Raw genomic sequence first — 17008 nt, forward strand, 5'->3', positions numbered from 1 at the left:
TAACAAAAACTCAAAGGCATATCTTTATTATTAGAGATTTAAAACATCTTAGGATTTTCATAAAAACTGATATGTTTTAATGTTATTTATAAATTACTTGTCTGTTTAAGTGATCTTAAGCAGGTATTATTGTAAACAAACCAATCCAAAAGATCCAACAAAAATAACGTAACCTAATTTTTTAACTTATTTTTACTAGCTTTACGTTATTTTCGCCCAACGGAGATTCGCTTAATTCGCCGAACATTTATCACCAGTGGGATGACAGGATCTATTTATCATTTTATTAAGTTTGCATTTCCGTCAACGATCCTCGTTTATTTACTTGAAAGTTAATAAAAACTTTTCGAAATTAGGGTACGTAATGCATCCCAATTTTCACTTTATTAATATTTCAATATCCCTTTTCAAGTACCCCTTTTCATTAACGTTTGAAATGTTGTTTTAATTTATAATTAATACGTTATTATGGCCCCAAATTGCTGGATAATAATTCAGTTTTAATAACAATATTAAATGGGGTACTTTTTGTAATAAAACCCCCCCCTTAACGCTAACTTTAATTGATGCCCTTAATTCTACACCCTTGGGTAAACATGTGTCTCTAAAATATCATGGTTTTAGGGCTTAAATGGGAACAAATTGGGCTATAATTATCTTTTTGGACGAGGAGAGGTAATTTACACCTTTTTAACGACTTTTTTACGGGATAATAAAACAATTATTTACGTTAAAAAAAAAATTTATTTAGATTTGTTAAGTTTTCCAAGGGGTTTCTTCTTAAAGCTAATTTTCTTAACTTTAACATTATTTTTCTTATTGTTCTTATTAATTTTGCCATTTTTCTTGCTCTTAGGGTCCTTGTCTCTCATCCTTTTCTCAATTTCCCGGAATTTTTTTCTGCAAATACAAAAGTGTTAATTAATATTAAGGGAGTTTTTGCAACATAATCAAAGGAAATGTATTAAATATTTTCAAAATTGAATTAAGTACAGTAACTTTAATATGGTAAACAATAGTTAGAAGAGTCTACTAAGAGGGAGTTACAGCATATATTCAGTCGTTAAAACTAAATTAATTTGGTTGAGATAAATTTAGTTCGTGACACGTTACACGTCAAACGTTAGCGTCGTCAACTTTATTACCGTTATTTAATATATTTTTTGTTGGCAAAACTAAAAATGTTCAACGTGACCAACATCAAAAGGACACAACCACTATAAAAATGGCGACCACCAGGAAGTAATCATTTTTGAGTATCGTGGCCATCTGCATTAGCAGTCCAGGTATATTTATTAAGTTCGTGATGTGACCCCATAAAAAGAAGTCGCATGCGGTCAGCAGCGGGACTCTGTGTCATATGGAATTAATGGAATTAATAAATGTCGCTAAAACGAGTCTCGGTTGATCGCTTTGAAGCGATACGTTCAAACGTCTGGTTTTAGGTTAGGTACATGTTGCTAAACTACACCAAAGATCAAACAAAGCATAAAAGTAAAATAAATTAAAAAAAAGTTGGGACCAGTAGAAATTTTCCTTAATTTTAATCAGTAGAAAGTTTTTTAAATACAATTCAAGTCGAAAAATCCATTGAATATTGTTGAGCAGTTGCTCTGACAACGCTACTCACCGCGTTATACAGGGTGATTCAAAAAGTTCATATTAATATGGGTCCGAAATTGCTTCCTAAGGGTGCTACGCCCCTTTGAATAGGACCCCTTGAACACATTTTTTTCTCTATAACTTTAAAACCCTTTAGAATTAAAATATTGAAAATTGGTGTACTGCATAAACATTTCGTTGTGAATAAGATTCTAAATTCAAATTTTTTAAATTTTATTCAAGTGCGTCACATGCGGGGGTTGGTTAGGGTAAAAACATCCCTTTTTCCTTTACTCTTTAGGTTATTGTGATTTTGTTTGAAAATTATAAAATTTTAGAGTCTTATACGTAAAAAAGGTACTCTTAGTTCAATTCGATAGAGCGTACCATTTACGAGAAAAGCGACTTTGAAAATGTTCTGATTGCGTATGTTTATTGATGAAAATTAATTCGCATTACGATCGACAAAAAAGACACTTTTTACTCACATTTTATTTAACAATTTATAGAAAGTGTTCAAAATTATTACCATTCGCGTCACGGCAAGCTCTTAATCTTTTTATTAGATTATGGTGCACACGTGGTAGAATTCTTGGATTGTTTTTAATTGTCTGAAATCCTTCCTCTATTCTTTGCCTGAGAACATCAATATTGGGTATAGGGCGGGAATAAACTAGTTGTTTTAGGTGTCCCCATAAATAAAAATCAAGGGGATTTAGGTCAGGAGACCGTGGTGGCCATGGCACTGGATCCCCACGACCTATCCAGCGGTTTTGATAGGCATTATTTAAATGTTCTCTAGCGAGAATGCTAAAATGTGGGAGAGCACCATCGTGCATAAACCACATTTGTGCTCGTAATTGAAGTGGTAGATTTTCTAATATTTGTGGTAATTCATTCTGTAAAAAAATTGTGTAAATTTGTCCATTAAGTCGTTGCGGCATAAATACAGGTCCTTTTAAATGCCCATCGATTATTCCCGCCCACACATTTTAACTAAACTGCTGCTGATGTGCCTTCTGTACCGTAGCATGGGGATTCTCATCCGTCCATAGGTGGTTGTTGTGGAAATTGAAAATTCCGTTTCTTGTGAAGCCGGCCTCGTCAGTAAATAAAATTTTCTTCTCAAAATTTTCAAAAGCAACGCGGTTTTCTTCTAGCCAATTACAGAAGTGTACACGAGGAAGGAAATCTCGCTCTTCCAAAGCCTGAACCCGTTGAATATGATAAGGGTAGAGTAACATATCGTGCAAAATTCTCCATACGGTTGACTGAGAGGACCCTTCTTGATTTGCGATGATGCGAGTGCTCAAAGATGGATCTTCTTCAATACGATCTAGCACGCGTTCTTCTAATGCTAGGGTTCTGGCATTCCTTGGTCGCCCAACAACTTCCTGTCTTTGAAATGTTCCTTAAGCAAAATTTAAGTAGATATTATGCGATATTACTCACATTTTTGAATTTACCTGTTTCCCTTAAATTACGATCTACTCTTGCGAAAACCGTACGGTGTGGCACTCGTCGATTAGGAAATGCCTCATGATACAATCGTCTTGCTTCAACACAATTACCAAATGCTCTTCCAAACATAATGTGAATATAAGCTTGTTCTTGATACGTAAAATCCATGTTTGCTTTTTAAACTTAGAAACACAAAGTACCAAACTCAACAAAGGCAATGCCCTTCTTATTAATAATAAATAGTAATTTGTAAAACACTCTATGAAACTAATTTTACTTTGACAAAGTAAATTGTATTTTACAATGACATTTATCAGTCATTTAAATGCCAAAAACCAAAAAACAACCGCCAACTTCGTTTTAAATACGTATCCAGTAATTTTATTATGTATTAAACATACGCAATCAGAAAATTTTCAAAGTCGCTTTTCTCGTAAATGGTACGCTCTATTGAATTGAACTAAGAGTACCTTTTTTACGTATAAGACTCTAAAATTTTATAATTTTCAAACAAAATCACAATAACCTAAAGAGTAAAAGAAAAAGGGATGTTTTTACCCTTACCAACCCCCGCATGTGACGCACCTGAATAAAATTTAAAAAATTTGAATTTAGAATCTTATTCACAACGAAATGTTTATGCAGTACACCAATTTTCAAAATTTAATTCTAAAGGGTTTTAAAGTTATAGAGAAAAAATTGTCTTCAAGGGGTCCTATTCAAAGGGGCGTAGCTCCCTTAGGAAGCAATTTCGGACCCATATTAATATGAACTTTTTGCCTTATTTTCATACAAGGATTACGCCCCTGAAAGGATGCCGCTTACTTTTGAATCACCTTGTATGTCTTACAAGCTTTGAGTCTACGGTTTTTGGGGTATCATGCTTCACAGAACCATGATATGATAAGAGCTCCGCGAATTTATGCTTTAATATATAATATGACTGCAGCACTTGACATAAAAACACATATGCACAATATTTCAAAACTTTGCAAAAATTTTATCCTAAATAAACTCCAAATACCAAGTTTTGCTGAAATCAGACCCATAGGAATAAAGTTTTAATTGTCACGTGACTTCCAATACTTCAAAAATTTGTTAAAAATCATTGCATTGCTCATTGCCTAAATAAACTCTAAATACCAAATTTGAATCCAATCGGACTCACAGGAAAAAAGTTTTGGTAGCCACGCAACCCTAAAACTCAATAGCGCGTAACTCGGTTCAAACCAATTTATTTCCAACCCGTGTGAGTCATACCTACTATCCAACCACAAAAAAATTACTAAGTCCAGACAAGCAAATTTTGTTTTAAAAGATTCAGAGATTTGGTGGCCGCCAGCTTTTAGACAGTGGAGAAGGTAGTGGGAGAAATTTTAATAAGAGCGCCACTTGATTTAAATATTTTACACCAAACCCTGATATATTATGATGGAATATAAGCCCCCCTTAATCAAGAAAATGATGACCTATATTTATGCTTGTACCTAGATCCTAAAAGCTTAAAAAAATTAGGGAAAAACTCAAATAACAATCCATAGGTCCACCAGATTGATATAATCATCCAAGAATTTACATAGTCACTTCCACTTATATAAAAAAAATTAAATTCCACTGAGATATTTAAATTTAGATAATTATTCAAAATGTAATACTGTAGTAATTTTAAATAAATAAAAAATTGATAAAAGAATTAAGAGTTACTTGAGGTATGCTTAAGGCGAGAAATTAGTAAAAAAAAAACAAATCCGCACTGAACTACTGTTCAAGGGGAAAATCCAAAACGTAATCACGTGTTGTTTACAAGAAGTATATGTTTGGAGCCTAATTCACAATACCTCACTGGCCCTAAATACCTTTTACAAACTATAGTCAAGTCACATTAATCTAAATAAAACTTTTAAATAGTAAGGTTCGAATTTGAAAGCCTATTAATGGTATGTTGGTGCAATAAAAACTATTAACCAACAACCAACACTATGACTAAATATGTTATTTGTAGCAAATAGCCGATCCCTTACAAGGTGATCCAGGCTCAATATCAAAATCAATTATGTCGATGCTCGACTCAAATGAAAACCCTCAGGTTAATATTAATAGACTTAGCAAGAACCTCTTAACGTTCTTGTTTTACATAAAAGAAAATAAACCCATAAAATTCAAATAATAAATCAACTCCCAACCCTAAATCAAACCGTTCAATAAGAGAAAAATAAAATAAAATGTGCAAAAACTTGCGTGTCCTCTAATCTCTTGTGTATTTTGGCTAAGGTAGCTTAACTCGACAGCTCTGGAACCAGTCAGTTACAACCAGGGTAACGACCACATGGACAAGTTGATTTCAGGCCAACCCAACCCCCAACCCAACCCAACCCAACCCAACCAGGGTAACGACCACATGGACAAGTTGATTTCAGGCAAGTTCCAATCCAAAATCGCTGAGCCACAGTACAATGTTCAGTCCAGGCTGTGTTGAGGCTCCCTTAAGCCGGTTGCCAATAGTGTTGGGATGACCAGAAGAAACCAGAGAATAGGAAGAGACCAGAGAATAGAGGAGAGAATGAGAAAAAGGAGAGGCCTCTAAAATATAGGACAAAAAAATCAGTAAAATAAACACACAATCAATTCTATCGCAATTACCAACATGTTGCTACATACCTAAGGCGGTGAGCGAGGCCTAGAGTCTCGTTTTGTGGTTAGAAAATTTCAAAATCCCATAAATGGTGTGGGAGCAGCCGACCAAATCCAAAAATATCAGGTCAATCCGAAATCCTCTCGGCTACAACTTCCCACTAGACGTTCATCAAATTAAACCCCAAAACTTGGGAGGAATATTTTTCCATTCAACCGAATCACCGGCAAGATGAACTTAAATTTTTCTTAAAACCACAAAATGTCGACTGTTCTTTCTGATAACGGGATGGCTACCGGCTGGACAAAGAACTGACAACCGACCAGACAATGACAGGTGACACTGGCAGTGAACTTGTCACTCTCTCTCTTCGACACGATCTGACCCTGCCTCTTGGTGCAAACTACGCGGAGCCTCACTCTATCAAAAAAGAAATTCCGCAATACCACAGCAAAATGATACTGCTCGGATACTAAAACATGGAAAACTAACAAAATTTTCCCAACGGGGCTACGAAATTCCAATTTTCCTCTTACGTCGCTCTGCCTGATTTATGACGCTCCGTCATCCACTAAATGGAAACCAAACTTTAATGGGAAACATCAACGCTGCCAAACCTCCACAACAACAAGTGTGTCAATAGTCATTACTGTCAATCACAGTCACTGTCAATCGGCTAGTAGGGTTAGAAACCAGATGTCAAGGCACGTTTATTTACTAAAACTTAACTTGAAGAATTGAAGGGAAATATAGCAAGCAAAACTGGGGAGGCCAATTTCAAATCAATTAGGATACCTTGCCCAACATGATTCCGCTATAGAAGAAAGTATTTGTAAGTTTTCCTACACTAACGGATCACCATCTAAAAGGTCTTATTTACTCCACTCATAGCGCAATCTGTGGCACAACAGCACCCTCTAGAAGTCCCTCCATACCCCAGACATATACCGGCCTCATAGAAACTCTTGACAAACAAATCAAAGGTCAGAAAGTTCCCAACACCAGGTATAGGGATAAGGACTAAGGAAACATAATACGACTAACTCCACAGAGGTGTGCTGACAGGATAGGGTAGGTAAATACATTCCTAAAAATAATCAAACCCCAAAAGCCAAAAAAAAATAAATTGCATTACTATCAAACCCCAAATTCCATTTATAAAACTGTAAATCACACAACCCTTTCAAGTCGATACCAAAACCCATAAACTTTTGCCCGAATTTATATGAAATCCCATGTTACATGCTTAGGGCAAAATCTGCATGTAACAAATATTTCAAAAATTTTCAAAAAATGCATAATTACACCCTAAACCAACCCCAAATACCAAATTTTATTCAAATCGGGCATATACCAAAAAAGCAAAAAAAAAATTACCACATAAAATAATAATAATACACATTAAATCCCAATTAGATTTTTTTTATCATTAGGACCTACTGTGTTGTAATTTTTCTCTAGCAAAATGCCTTGTATACACCACTGTGTCGCATGAATATAATAATAATGCAGGGAAAATTGTAAAACGTCAAAACGTTGCCGAATTATCACGGCTAAAAGAAGGCGACTAGGTAAAAGATATGCATATATTCGGATTCTCCAGAGTCTCTTGAATAATTCCATACCAATTTCAGGCAGTTCTGAGCTATTTTAAGCATTTTATCAATGAAATTAGGAAGCAAGTCGGAGCCGATTCATCCACGTTGACGCCATGTTGTCAAAACCTCCCTAAAAGTCGGCAGTAAAATCGCTCGTAGATGTCAAAATCGACCATTTTCAGACGATGTTTTTGGATATAAAAAACGGTTTTGATCTTATAATTTGTACATGGAAAATAGTATAAAGCCTTAGGAACAGTTTAACATCAATTCTGGACCGATTCCAATCGGTTTTAGTAGTTAAATTTTGATTATAAAAAGGGTCTTTTTTCGGCGAAAATCGCTGTTTTCATTGCCATGGAGACATGCCGTGGCTTTGAAAGTTCATCAGTATCCAGGGTAATTTTTAACGATTTTTCGTGCTTGGACTTTTTTCAAAAAAAAATTACTTTTAGGGTACTTGTAAAAATAGTGAAAAAATTAAATTTTAGTATGTTATAGTAAAATGAATGGCGCATCTGCTCGATTGGTTTTGGTTTATCTATCACATACAGGGTTTGTCTGGCGGGTCTGAATTTTATGCGAAAACTCCCCTGCGGGAGAGCCTCTCCATTAGAGCTTCGCTCCAATAATAATATACGAGCAAGGTTCTCTCTCTATACAGGCAAAAGCAATTATCGAAATAATAAAATACAGTAATAAGGTATACACCTTAGTCAATTAAAACAGAAAAATTTAATTAGTTTTTAAAAATAAAATATAGAAATTAAAAATATAAACCCCGGAACGCGAAACATCTCTGAATGTAAACACGAAGATAAATAAATAAAAACTTTTTTAATTTTTTGGTGTTGGTATATGATATCTAGTGAAATTACCAAAATAATAGTGAAATTTCCCTAGAAATCACCAAACTCCTAGTCGAATATCTTGGCTCTTATTATAGATTATATTGATTATGTTGATTATATAGATTATATTGACTTGGCTCTTACTATAGATTGTGTTATAATGGTCAATATGAAAAAAGTTTAAATTTTCAATATAGTGTATTTTAGTTAAAACAATAACATCAAAATCTACAGAGACCTGATCCAACAGACACCGCAACTCACCAAAATTCTAGTGAATACTACGTATATTTAAATGAATTAATTTAAGGGAGTTTTTATTAACACAGGAAAAATAAGAAAATCTTACCATAACTTTGGCGTTTAAAGAGAATAATATGCTCACTATATCTATTAGTCGACACTTATATTGATTTAATAAAAAAATATTATTTGTTGTGGAGAAACGTGCTAAAACTCTCTCGACAAATGTCTTATTGGAGACCGTTTTCACGTTAACCAGGTCGCGAATTTATTTAGCGTTTATAGAAAACGTGTGCTTATTAGAGGTTCTATATCACTAATAATTATTAACGTTATCCCACTTAAACACATATTTTTCGCATCATTAATTTGATACTGATATTCTCTAATATTGTAAATACAGCAAGAAATAAAAAATGTTAAGACAGCTTTAGCGTTTAAAGGAAAGCATATGCTCACCGTCTATTAGCCAAGACTTTTATGTATTTATTAAAAGAAAAAAACAAATTTTTTTGCAGAGAGATGCTAAGATTCTCTCTACAAATATATAATTAGAGTCAGTTATAGGACAACAACCAGCATTTGCTTTTTTAAAAAACAAATTTATTGAGAACAGGGACTAACTAACTTACAACTAACTTGATTGATAGATAATGACTACATCGATTACTATGATAATTATTATTGCTCTTGTCTATTACATTATATTTATAGGTTCTAAAAATGATGACAATACAAACTAAGCTATTTCTAAATAAAGTATGCAGGGTCGGCATAAGGTGGCGGGTTGGTACCCGTAACTTCTCCCTCCTAAGAAATGAGCCCAGGGGTGAATTATATGACAATATGGCTTGGATTCTGTAGGGCTTCTTCGTCGTCACTGGTCGTGGTGGTGGTTTGGTTGGGATGTTTTCTTTTGGTCTGGATTAATTTTCTTGTCTTTCTTAGCAACAGGAAGGTGGCTACAGTGATCATCAGGATATTCAGGATGATGGTCCATACGCTAATATTTGTTATATAGACAGGTCCCCTTGGCTAGTTTCTTCCATTTTCTTGGCTTGGATGTACATCATGGTTTGAATGTTCTTAAGTTCATCGAAGTTTAAGCTATTGAGTCCAAAGGGCTGTAAATCAATAGCATTAGGGCGAACATTTAAGTCTAAGGTCAGCTTGGGTAATTCAATGTTGTGAAAATGGGTGTTTGTATCGTGGAAACTTCTAATCTGGAAGTCTTGAATTTGTATGGTGCAGCTAGGGTTTAACTCAAGGACAAGGGTGCCTTGGATTGGGATATTTTCTTTATTATGGCCACATTGTTGGACAGCTACGGTTTTTTGGGGTGAAACAATTATCCATTTTTCTTGTTCCAGCTTCTGGATTTTCAAGACTTGACCTCGGTTTGAATGGCTCGACAATCTGAGGGATGTTTTGAATATAACATCATTTGTACTTCACATGGCGGATCCTCGGATACGCTCAGAGGACTGTTTTCTTTGCAGAGGTAGATTTCTGTAGCTACCTCTTGACATTTGGCATTGAACAGTACATATGAGTGTTCATTTAGGATAAGGTATTGACTTTGAGGGATAATTATTTGGTAAATGGAATTTAAGGGTACGGGCAAAGGGTAGAGGTGTTTTATAGTACATAATTTTCAAGTTCAACTATAGGTATCTCTATTATAAAGAATATTTTGTTTTCCTTTGTATCACCCTTAATTTCGACAATTTTTTCGAATAGTAAAATGTTCTCTAAAGTTGTCGCAAATGGTAACTTAGTTTTACTTAAGTTAGGGCCAATTAATTTTATTTCATTTAGAAGTTCTTTTGGGTCGATTATTGAGCTGTGAAATAAATTTAATTTCGAGAATGTAATCGCTATTTCGATGTTATCCAAGACATCGTATATATTTTGATACGCATTTATCGCTTGAGAGACAAGTATTTCACTTAAAGAAAGAGTATGTATTTGTATTATTCAAATTCATTTGTTTAACCACCAATTCTAGTTTTTTTATACGATTTTCTAAAATACGTTGATTATGTGACAAATTTTTGCTTATGCTTTCGAAATGTTCGACAGATTTTTTAGATACAGTTATTTGCTCTTTTATAAATGTTTTTTGCGAATTTTGGTTATTAGAGATTTCCAAAATAGCTTTGTCATATTTTTCAGCATCTTCTTGTGCGATATTGCCAGTTATGGATTTTATAATGGAACCTAAACCGTTAATAAGTCCACCTTTGTTTCGGTTGTTAAATAAGGGATTTAGTTTTTTGTAAGTTTACTTTAGCACTTAACGAATTGACAAGATTATAGGAGTTTAAAAAGGAGTTATTGTCAAAGAATTTATGAATCGATTCTTTTAGTTTTATAAAAGTCTGTTCTAGGTATTTGATTTTTTGGATTATGTCACTTACGACAAAAATTTATACAAAAGACCAATAGTCTGCTGTTTTGGGCATTGCCGAGTTTAAGTGGTAGTAGTCCAGGGTTCTGGTTAAGGTTATGAAATTGGGGAAGGGCTAGTTCTCTTCCAACGAGGGTGAGGATTCTGTTACAACAGGGGGTTTTCTTAATTCTTTAACGTGAATTGTTGTTACCTTTTTAGATTGTTTATTTTTTACTTTAACTTTATTATGTTGTAGTAGTTGTAGTATTTCGTAGGGGCCTTTAAACTTATTGTCTTTTTTGTTTCTAGTGTTGTTAACTATATAAACAGTTTGACCTATTTTAAATTCTATAATATCGCAGGGATCTCTACAATTAGTGTGTCCAAGGGTTACTTCGAAGGGAGTAAACTTTGTTGTTGAGTGTATAGAATTATTATAAGCAATTATTGCGTAATTAATTAAAGAAGATACATTATCTGATTTATGTTTGTGTCTAAGAATTCGCAGGTGTTCAATTAGAGTCGAGTGGAGTCTTTCAACAGGTGAATTAGATTCATGATGAAGTGGTGTAGTAAAATGAGTTTTGATTTTGTGCGCTTTTAGTAATTCTTGTACAGTTTCATTCTTAAATTCGGAACCATTGTCCATTATAATCTTTTGGAGGATGCCATAAAATGAAAAGTATTTTATTAGATATTTCGATAGCAGTTTTTCCAAAAATTGGAATTGCTTGTCTTAATTTTGTAAAGGGGTCAATTAATGTTAGGAAGTCTTGATTGTCGAATTTAAATACGTCAATGTGAATTAACTCAAAAGGTTTGCCGACTGTTTCGGTTAGAACCAGAGGAACATAAGGTTTTGTTCTGGAATATTTAGTGAGTTGACATGTTTCGCAATCATTAATATAGTTTGTAACATCTATTTTCATGGAGGGCCAATAGTAATTTCTTTTAAGGTGTTCTAGAGTTTCGTTAATTCCTCTATGATTACATTTGCCTTCATGTTGGTGTTTTATTAATAATATTTTATGGTCGTATTCTTGTATGTTAGTGACTATTTTTGTACACTTAATTAGTTTTAGTCCAGAGCTTTAGAATTTTTTTTAAGTATACTCTGTTAAAATCTAAATAAAGTGAGTTGTCATAAAAATATAGATAAAAGGTTTTATTCCCGGTGGTGTAGGTTTTTAGTAAATCAAATATTAGTTGGTCGTTTGACTTAGGGATTTTTACTAAAAGAAGTTTTAGATGTTTGGACTTATCGTGTATAACATCAAGTCTGTTTATGGAATGTCTAGAAATGATCATTTGGTGTGGTTTGTTATTTATAATGTCATCTAGGATTTTAATTCCTTCACTAAGATTATCAGGGTCACTGCATGAATGCGGTTTTGCCAAAGTTGGGGTATTGTCTATGACTTCTAAATTCGTGTTATTGTTAGCTGGTCTTATTAAAATATTTTAATTTTTGGGGACTTTCGTTGTTCGTTTTCATTAAGGTTTATGGTCGGGTTGGAGTTATAGTTGGTGCTTGTCGATGGTTGCGGGTTAAAGTATTGCGATTCAGGTAGGTAAGGGCAGGAATAAATTGTATCTTGATTTTCGAGGGGATTTTCAGCCATATTACGCAAAAAATCTAAAATGTCGTTGTTGACTTCGCCTGGATTGTTAATGATGCTTTCGTTTTCTAAACCGTTTATTTCAATTCTGGAAAGGGCATCGGCATTGGTGTTTTGAGTACCTTTTTTATAGATTATTTTGTAATCAAACTCTTCAAGCTTGAGGCGCCATCTGATAAGTTTACTATTTAGTTCTTTTAAACTAAAAAGCCAAACAAGAGGACGATGATCGCTATAAATTTTAAATTTCTTTCCATAGAGATAAGGGCGGAAGTATTTACATGCCCAAACTATTGCTAAAAGTTCTTTCTCAATAGTAGAATATCTGGATTCACTATCATTAAGTGTGCGGCTGGCATAAGCTACAGGTTTGTCATTTGAGACGTTGCCTTGTGAAAGAACGGCTCCTATTACAGAATTACTTGCATCGGTGGTAAAGGATAAATGCTTTTTCGATATCGAGGTACTGAAGGATAGGGGCATTAATTATCAGTTGTTTACAATGCTCGAAAGATCGGATAAATTCAGGAGAATGAACTACTTTTGAATCTTTTTTTAAGCAAGCTGTCATAGGCTTAATTATTTTCGCAGTCTTTGATAAAACGTCTGTAATAGCCTAGAAGACCCAAAAAGGCTTTAATTTCTTCTGAACTATTAGTTCAGGAGGAATTGGAATTGGAAATTTCTGGATAGCAGATATTTTATCTGGATTTGGTTTGACTCCATTGGATGTAACGACATGTCCGAGATATTGGACTTCTTTCCTGAGAAACTCGCATTCGTCCATTCGAACTTTAAAATTCGATTCACGAAGCCGTGAAAAAACTTGTTTTAGACGAGAAAGATGTTCTTCAAGGGATGTGCTAAATATTATGTCATCGAGATAAACTACGCAGATTTCGTTTTGGAGGCCACGAAGGATGTTATCCATCACTCTCTGAAAGGTGGAGGGTGCGTTTTTAAGACCAAATGGCATTCGAAAAAACTCAAAATGTCCAGACTCAGTAGAAAAAGCGGTTTTAGAAATACCATGTGGATCCATCTCGATTTGGTGGAAATGGCGAGATCTAAAGTGGAAAAATACTGACTTGGACCAAGTTTGTCCAGAATATCGGCAATATTGGGAAGGGGGTATTTATCTCCTACAGTGCGCTCGTTTAATCGCCTGAAAACTATAACGACTCTCCATTTGCGTTTGCCAGAAGAATGAAGATTTTTTTAGAACGATCTATAACGGACTGGACCAGCGAGAAACTGAATTTCGAATAGATCCTTAATCTAGCATTTTAGGAACTTGTTCCTTGACTTCTTTTTTGTGAATCTCGGGGTAGCGGTAAGTTTTAGTGAAAACGGGGCTTTCGTCTGTTAAGTTTATTTTGTGTTGAATTTGGTTTGTAAAAGTTAATGGGATTGTGTCACAATAAAAGATGATTTTCTTTTTCTTCTTTATTACAGTGTTGTAAGCGTAAAATTTTCAGATTTTCTTTTAATAAATTGTCACGTTCGATAGTAAGATTTTATTCACTTTCCATTTTTTGACAAAAACTTACGTCTAAAGAATTTATTGGTTCAATGTTAAATGATTTATTTATGTTGATTTCGACGGGGGTCTCGTTAGAACTGGTGACCATAGTATAAGCGTAAGTTAGAAATGTTTACTAATGCTTTTGGAATTTCTACTCCATTTTCGATATTTATGTAATCAAAAATTCCTAAACCAGATTTAATAGTCACAGGTAGTTTAATAACTTCTTGCGATCTTGGTGAAATGATTATAGAAAAGTTTTGAAAAAAAATGTTGGAATTATTATTGGTTATTTCTTTTGAATTTTCGAAAATTATTGGAATGTCAGAGTTTTGTGTAGAAAGTTTACTATTTTTTAGGTCAATTTTAGCATTTAGTTGTTTTAAAAGATCAGTACCAATCAATCCATCATATTTCTGAGAGAAGCTAAATAAATAAAATTTGTGTGAGCCACGGGTGTTAAATATTTTAAAAATAAACATCGTGAAAGGAATTGGCGTACAGATGACACCTGTATATTAAATATCCGATTTGAAATGTGATTCCTGAAACATTTGTATGCTATTTGCGGACTCATCAAGCTTCTCGAGCTTCCAGTGTCAATTAAAAAATATGCTTGTATTTCTGGGATGTAAATGTACGGTAAATTTGATCTGATATTGTTAAGGTATATTATGTTACGGGTTCGTTGTTTGTGGTTTCGTGAAAATTTTGCTGTTCAGATTTATTGTAGGGTTCATCGGAACTATGAAGTAGATGACTTTGATGGTGTGATGAACTATCATGAGGTCCATCGTATTGAATTTCTGGGAATGCATCAGTTAATTGTGCATGTGGCGATAAAATTTCACAGTCATAATCAGAATAATTGTAATATAAATTAATATAGGGGTCATTGGAATAATTATCAGGATTATAGTAATTATTTTCTGAATATTCGGGGTAAGCGGATTCCAAATTATTATGGATAATAGTGTTGCCAGAACTTGTATCCATAGGCTCAGGTTGATTTCTTCGAGTAATAGAGCTTGCTCGGGGATTAAAATTATTTGGTCTACTTGGGGGTAGAAAGGGTTGTCCAAAAGTAAAGCTGTTACTACTTCTAAAAAGGTGGGGTTGTGAAATAGAGTCAGTACGAGATCTATTTTGGAAGTTGTTGCCTAGATGAACAGGGCCTTGAGGACAATTTGAACGATTCAAATTTTGGGGAATTGATCCAATACTTTGTGGTACATTAGATCTGAAAATATTTTGAGGTAATGGGGTCGGTTGAGGAGCATTTCTATATGGAAAATTAGAGGTTGGAATATTCGTATATGGTCGTTGTTGGGGTTGATGCCTGGAAGAATTTGGGAAATTTCAAGGTGGTAAGGGTGGTAAAGTAAGCCGTCTTAAATAGTTTTGTTGAAAATTCTTGCCTTGAGAAAAATAAAGAAAGTTCTCTTCTTCTACGACTAAAGAAATTGCTTTTTCCAAAGTGTCAGGGTTTCTTAGCCTAACAACAAGTTGGATTTGGTAAGGTAATCCGTTTAAAAATGTTTTAAGGGCAAAATCTTCGTAGTGTGCTAACTTAATTCTACGTTCATTTTCATCTGCAACGGAAGTATTGAGTTTTGAAACTAAGAGTGAACGAGCATCTTGCACTTTCATACCAAATTGAACAGGATTTTCATTTCTACGCATTTTTAATAAAATTAAATCTTGTATCAAGCATTCAATACTACGCTGATCTGAAAAAGCTATTAAAAGAGTATTAAAACATAAACATCAGCAAAGAAGAGGAAACAGCTCTCAGGAATCTCAAACGTGAAAAAAACATCAAAATTCTTCCTGCAGATAAGGGCAATGCAACTGTGGTTATGGACCTGCAAACCTACGAAAACAAGGTTGAGGAAGTTTTGAACAAAGGCGAATACAGGCTACTATTCAAGGATCCGACGACAACCATAGAAGGTCGAATTTACAGAGCACTTAAGAAGTACTCCTCAACATTGTCTCCTCAACAATTCGCCGACATCAAAACTCTCGAAATTCCTATTGGAGATCATTAGACCGATCCAGGGAAATGCAGCGTCTTTCGTGCGAAACTCTGCCCACTTTGTAGACCTTCTTGGAGGGATCGAAGTCGAGACCAATGACAGATTGGTGAGTTTTGATGTTGAAAGTCTCTACACCAATGTACCCATAGGAGAGTCTCTTAACATCATCCGAGACAAACTAAGCAAGGATGCATCTTTCTCAACTCGGACCACACTGCCTCTGGACGGGATGATGGAACTTTTGGAGATCTGTCTTCGTAATTCTTACTTTCAGGTCAAGGATAGATTCTACGCTCAAGACGAAGGACTTCCAATGGGTTCATCTCTTTCCCCAGTAATAGCAAACATCTTCATGGAATGGTTCGAGGAACATGCAATAGATGCCTCCCATTGCAAACCCAAGCTCTGGCTTCGATATGTGGACGACACCTTCATCATCTGGGACAAAGAGGAAAAAGCACTTCAGGAGTTTCTGCTTCACCTCAACAACTTCAGACCAACAATCAAGTTCACGATGGAGACAAAGAAGGACTCAGCTCTACCTTTTCTAGATGTCCTCGTTAAAAAGGTCGGTGGAAATCTACAAACTTCAGTTTATAGAAAACCAACACACACGGGCCAGTATCTTCACTATGAGTCCAACCATCCTGCAACCACCAAAGTAGGCATCATAAGATCCCTCTACAATAGAGCTCGAACCATCTGTAGAAGCGACGAGGATCTCAAGACTGAAGTGGATACCATCTACAAACACCTAAAACAGAATGGATATCCAAAGAAGCTAATAAGTAGGACCATCCAAAGGACGCGTCCAAATCAAATCAGAGACGAGGCCACCACGACAACCAGACTTCTACCCATACCTTACATTAGGGGTACATCGGAACAAATCCGACGCATTGCCAGCAAGTACAACATTAGAACTGCCTTTAGATCTAGCACCACTATCAGAAGCGTGGTATCAAAGACTTGTTTGTTTAATTCACCTATGAAAATACAGTCCACAAATAACCCTTGCTGTTCCCGGCAGCAGAGACACAACACAA

The 17008-nt window shown here is 34.8% G+C and overlaps 1 protein-coding gene across 2 annotated transcripts in view; it reads right to left on the reverse strand.

Annotated features, from left to right (window-relative positions):
• Positions 1-727: 727 nt before the first annotated feature.
• LOC126747929 (probable ATP-dependent RNA helicase DDX52) overlaps positions 728-17008 on the reverse strand; it is a 349907-nt gene continuing 333626 nt past the window's right edge. For both annotated transcript variants that reach the window (XM_050456916.1, XM_050456911.1), the window contains exon 10: positions 728-900. In XM_050456916.1, the coding sequence (XP_050312873.1) occupies positions 744-900 (157 nt within the window). In that variant the 3' untranslated portion in view covers positions 728-743. The remainder of the gene's footprint in view (positions 901-17008) is intronic.

This window comes from Anthonomus grandis, chromosome 2 (assembly GCF_022605725.1).
Source record: "Anthonomus grandis grandis chromosome 2, icAntGran1.3, whole genome shotgun sequence".
Taxonomy (NCBI): Eukaryota; Metazoa; Arthropoda; class Insecta; order Coleoptera; family Curculionidae; genus Anthonomus; species Anthonomus grandis.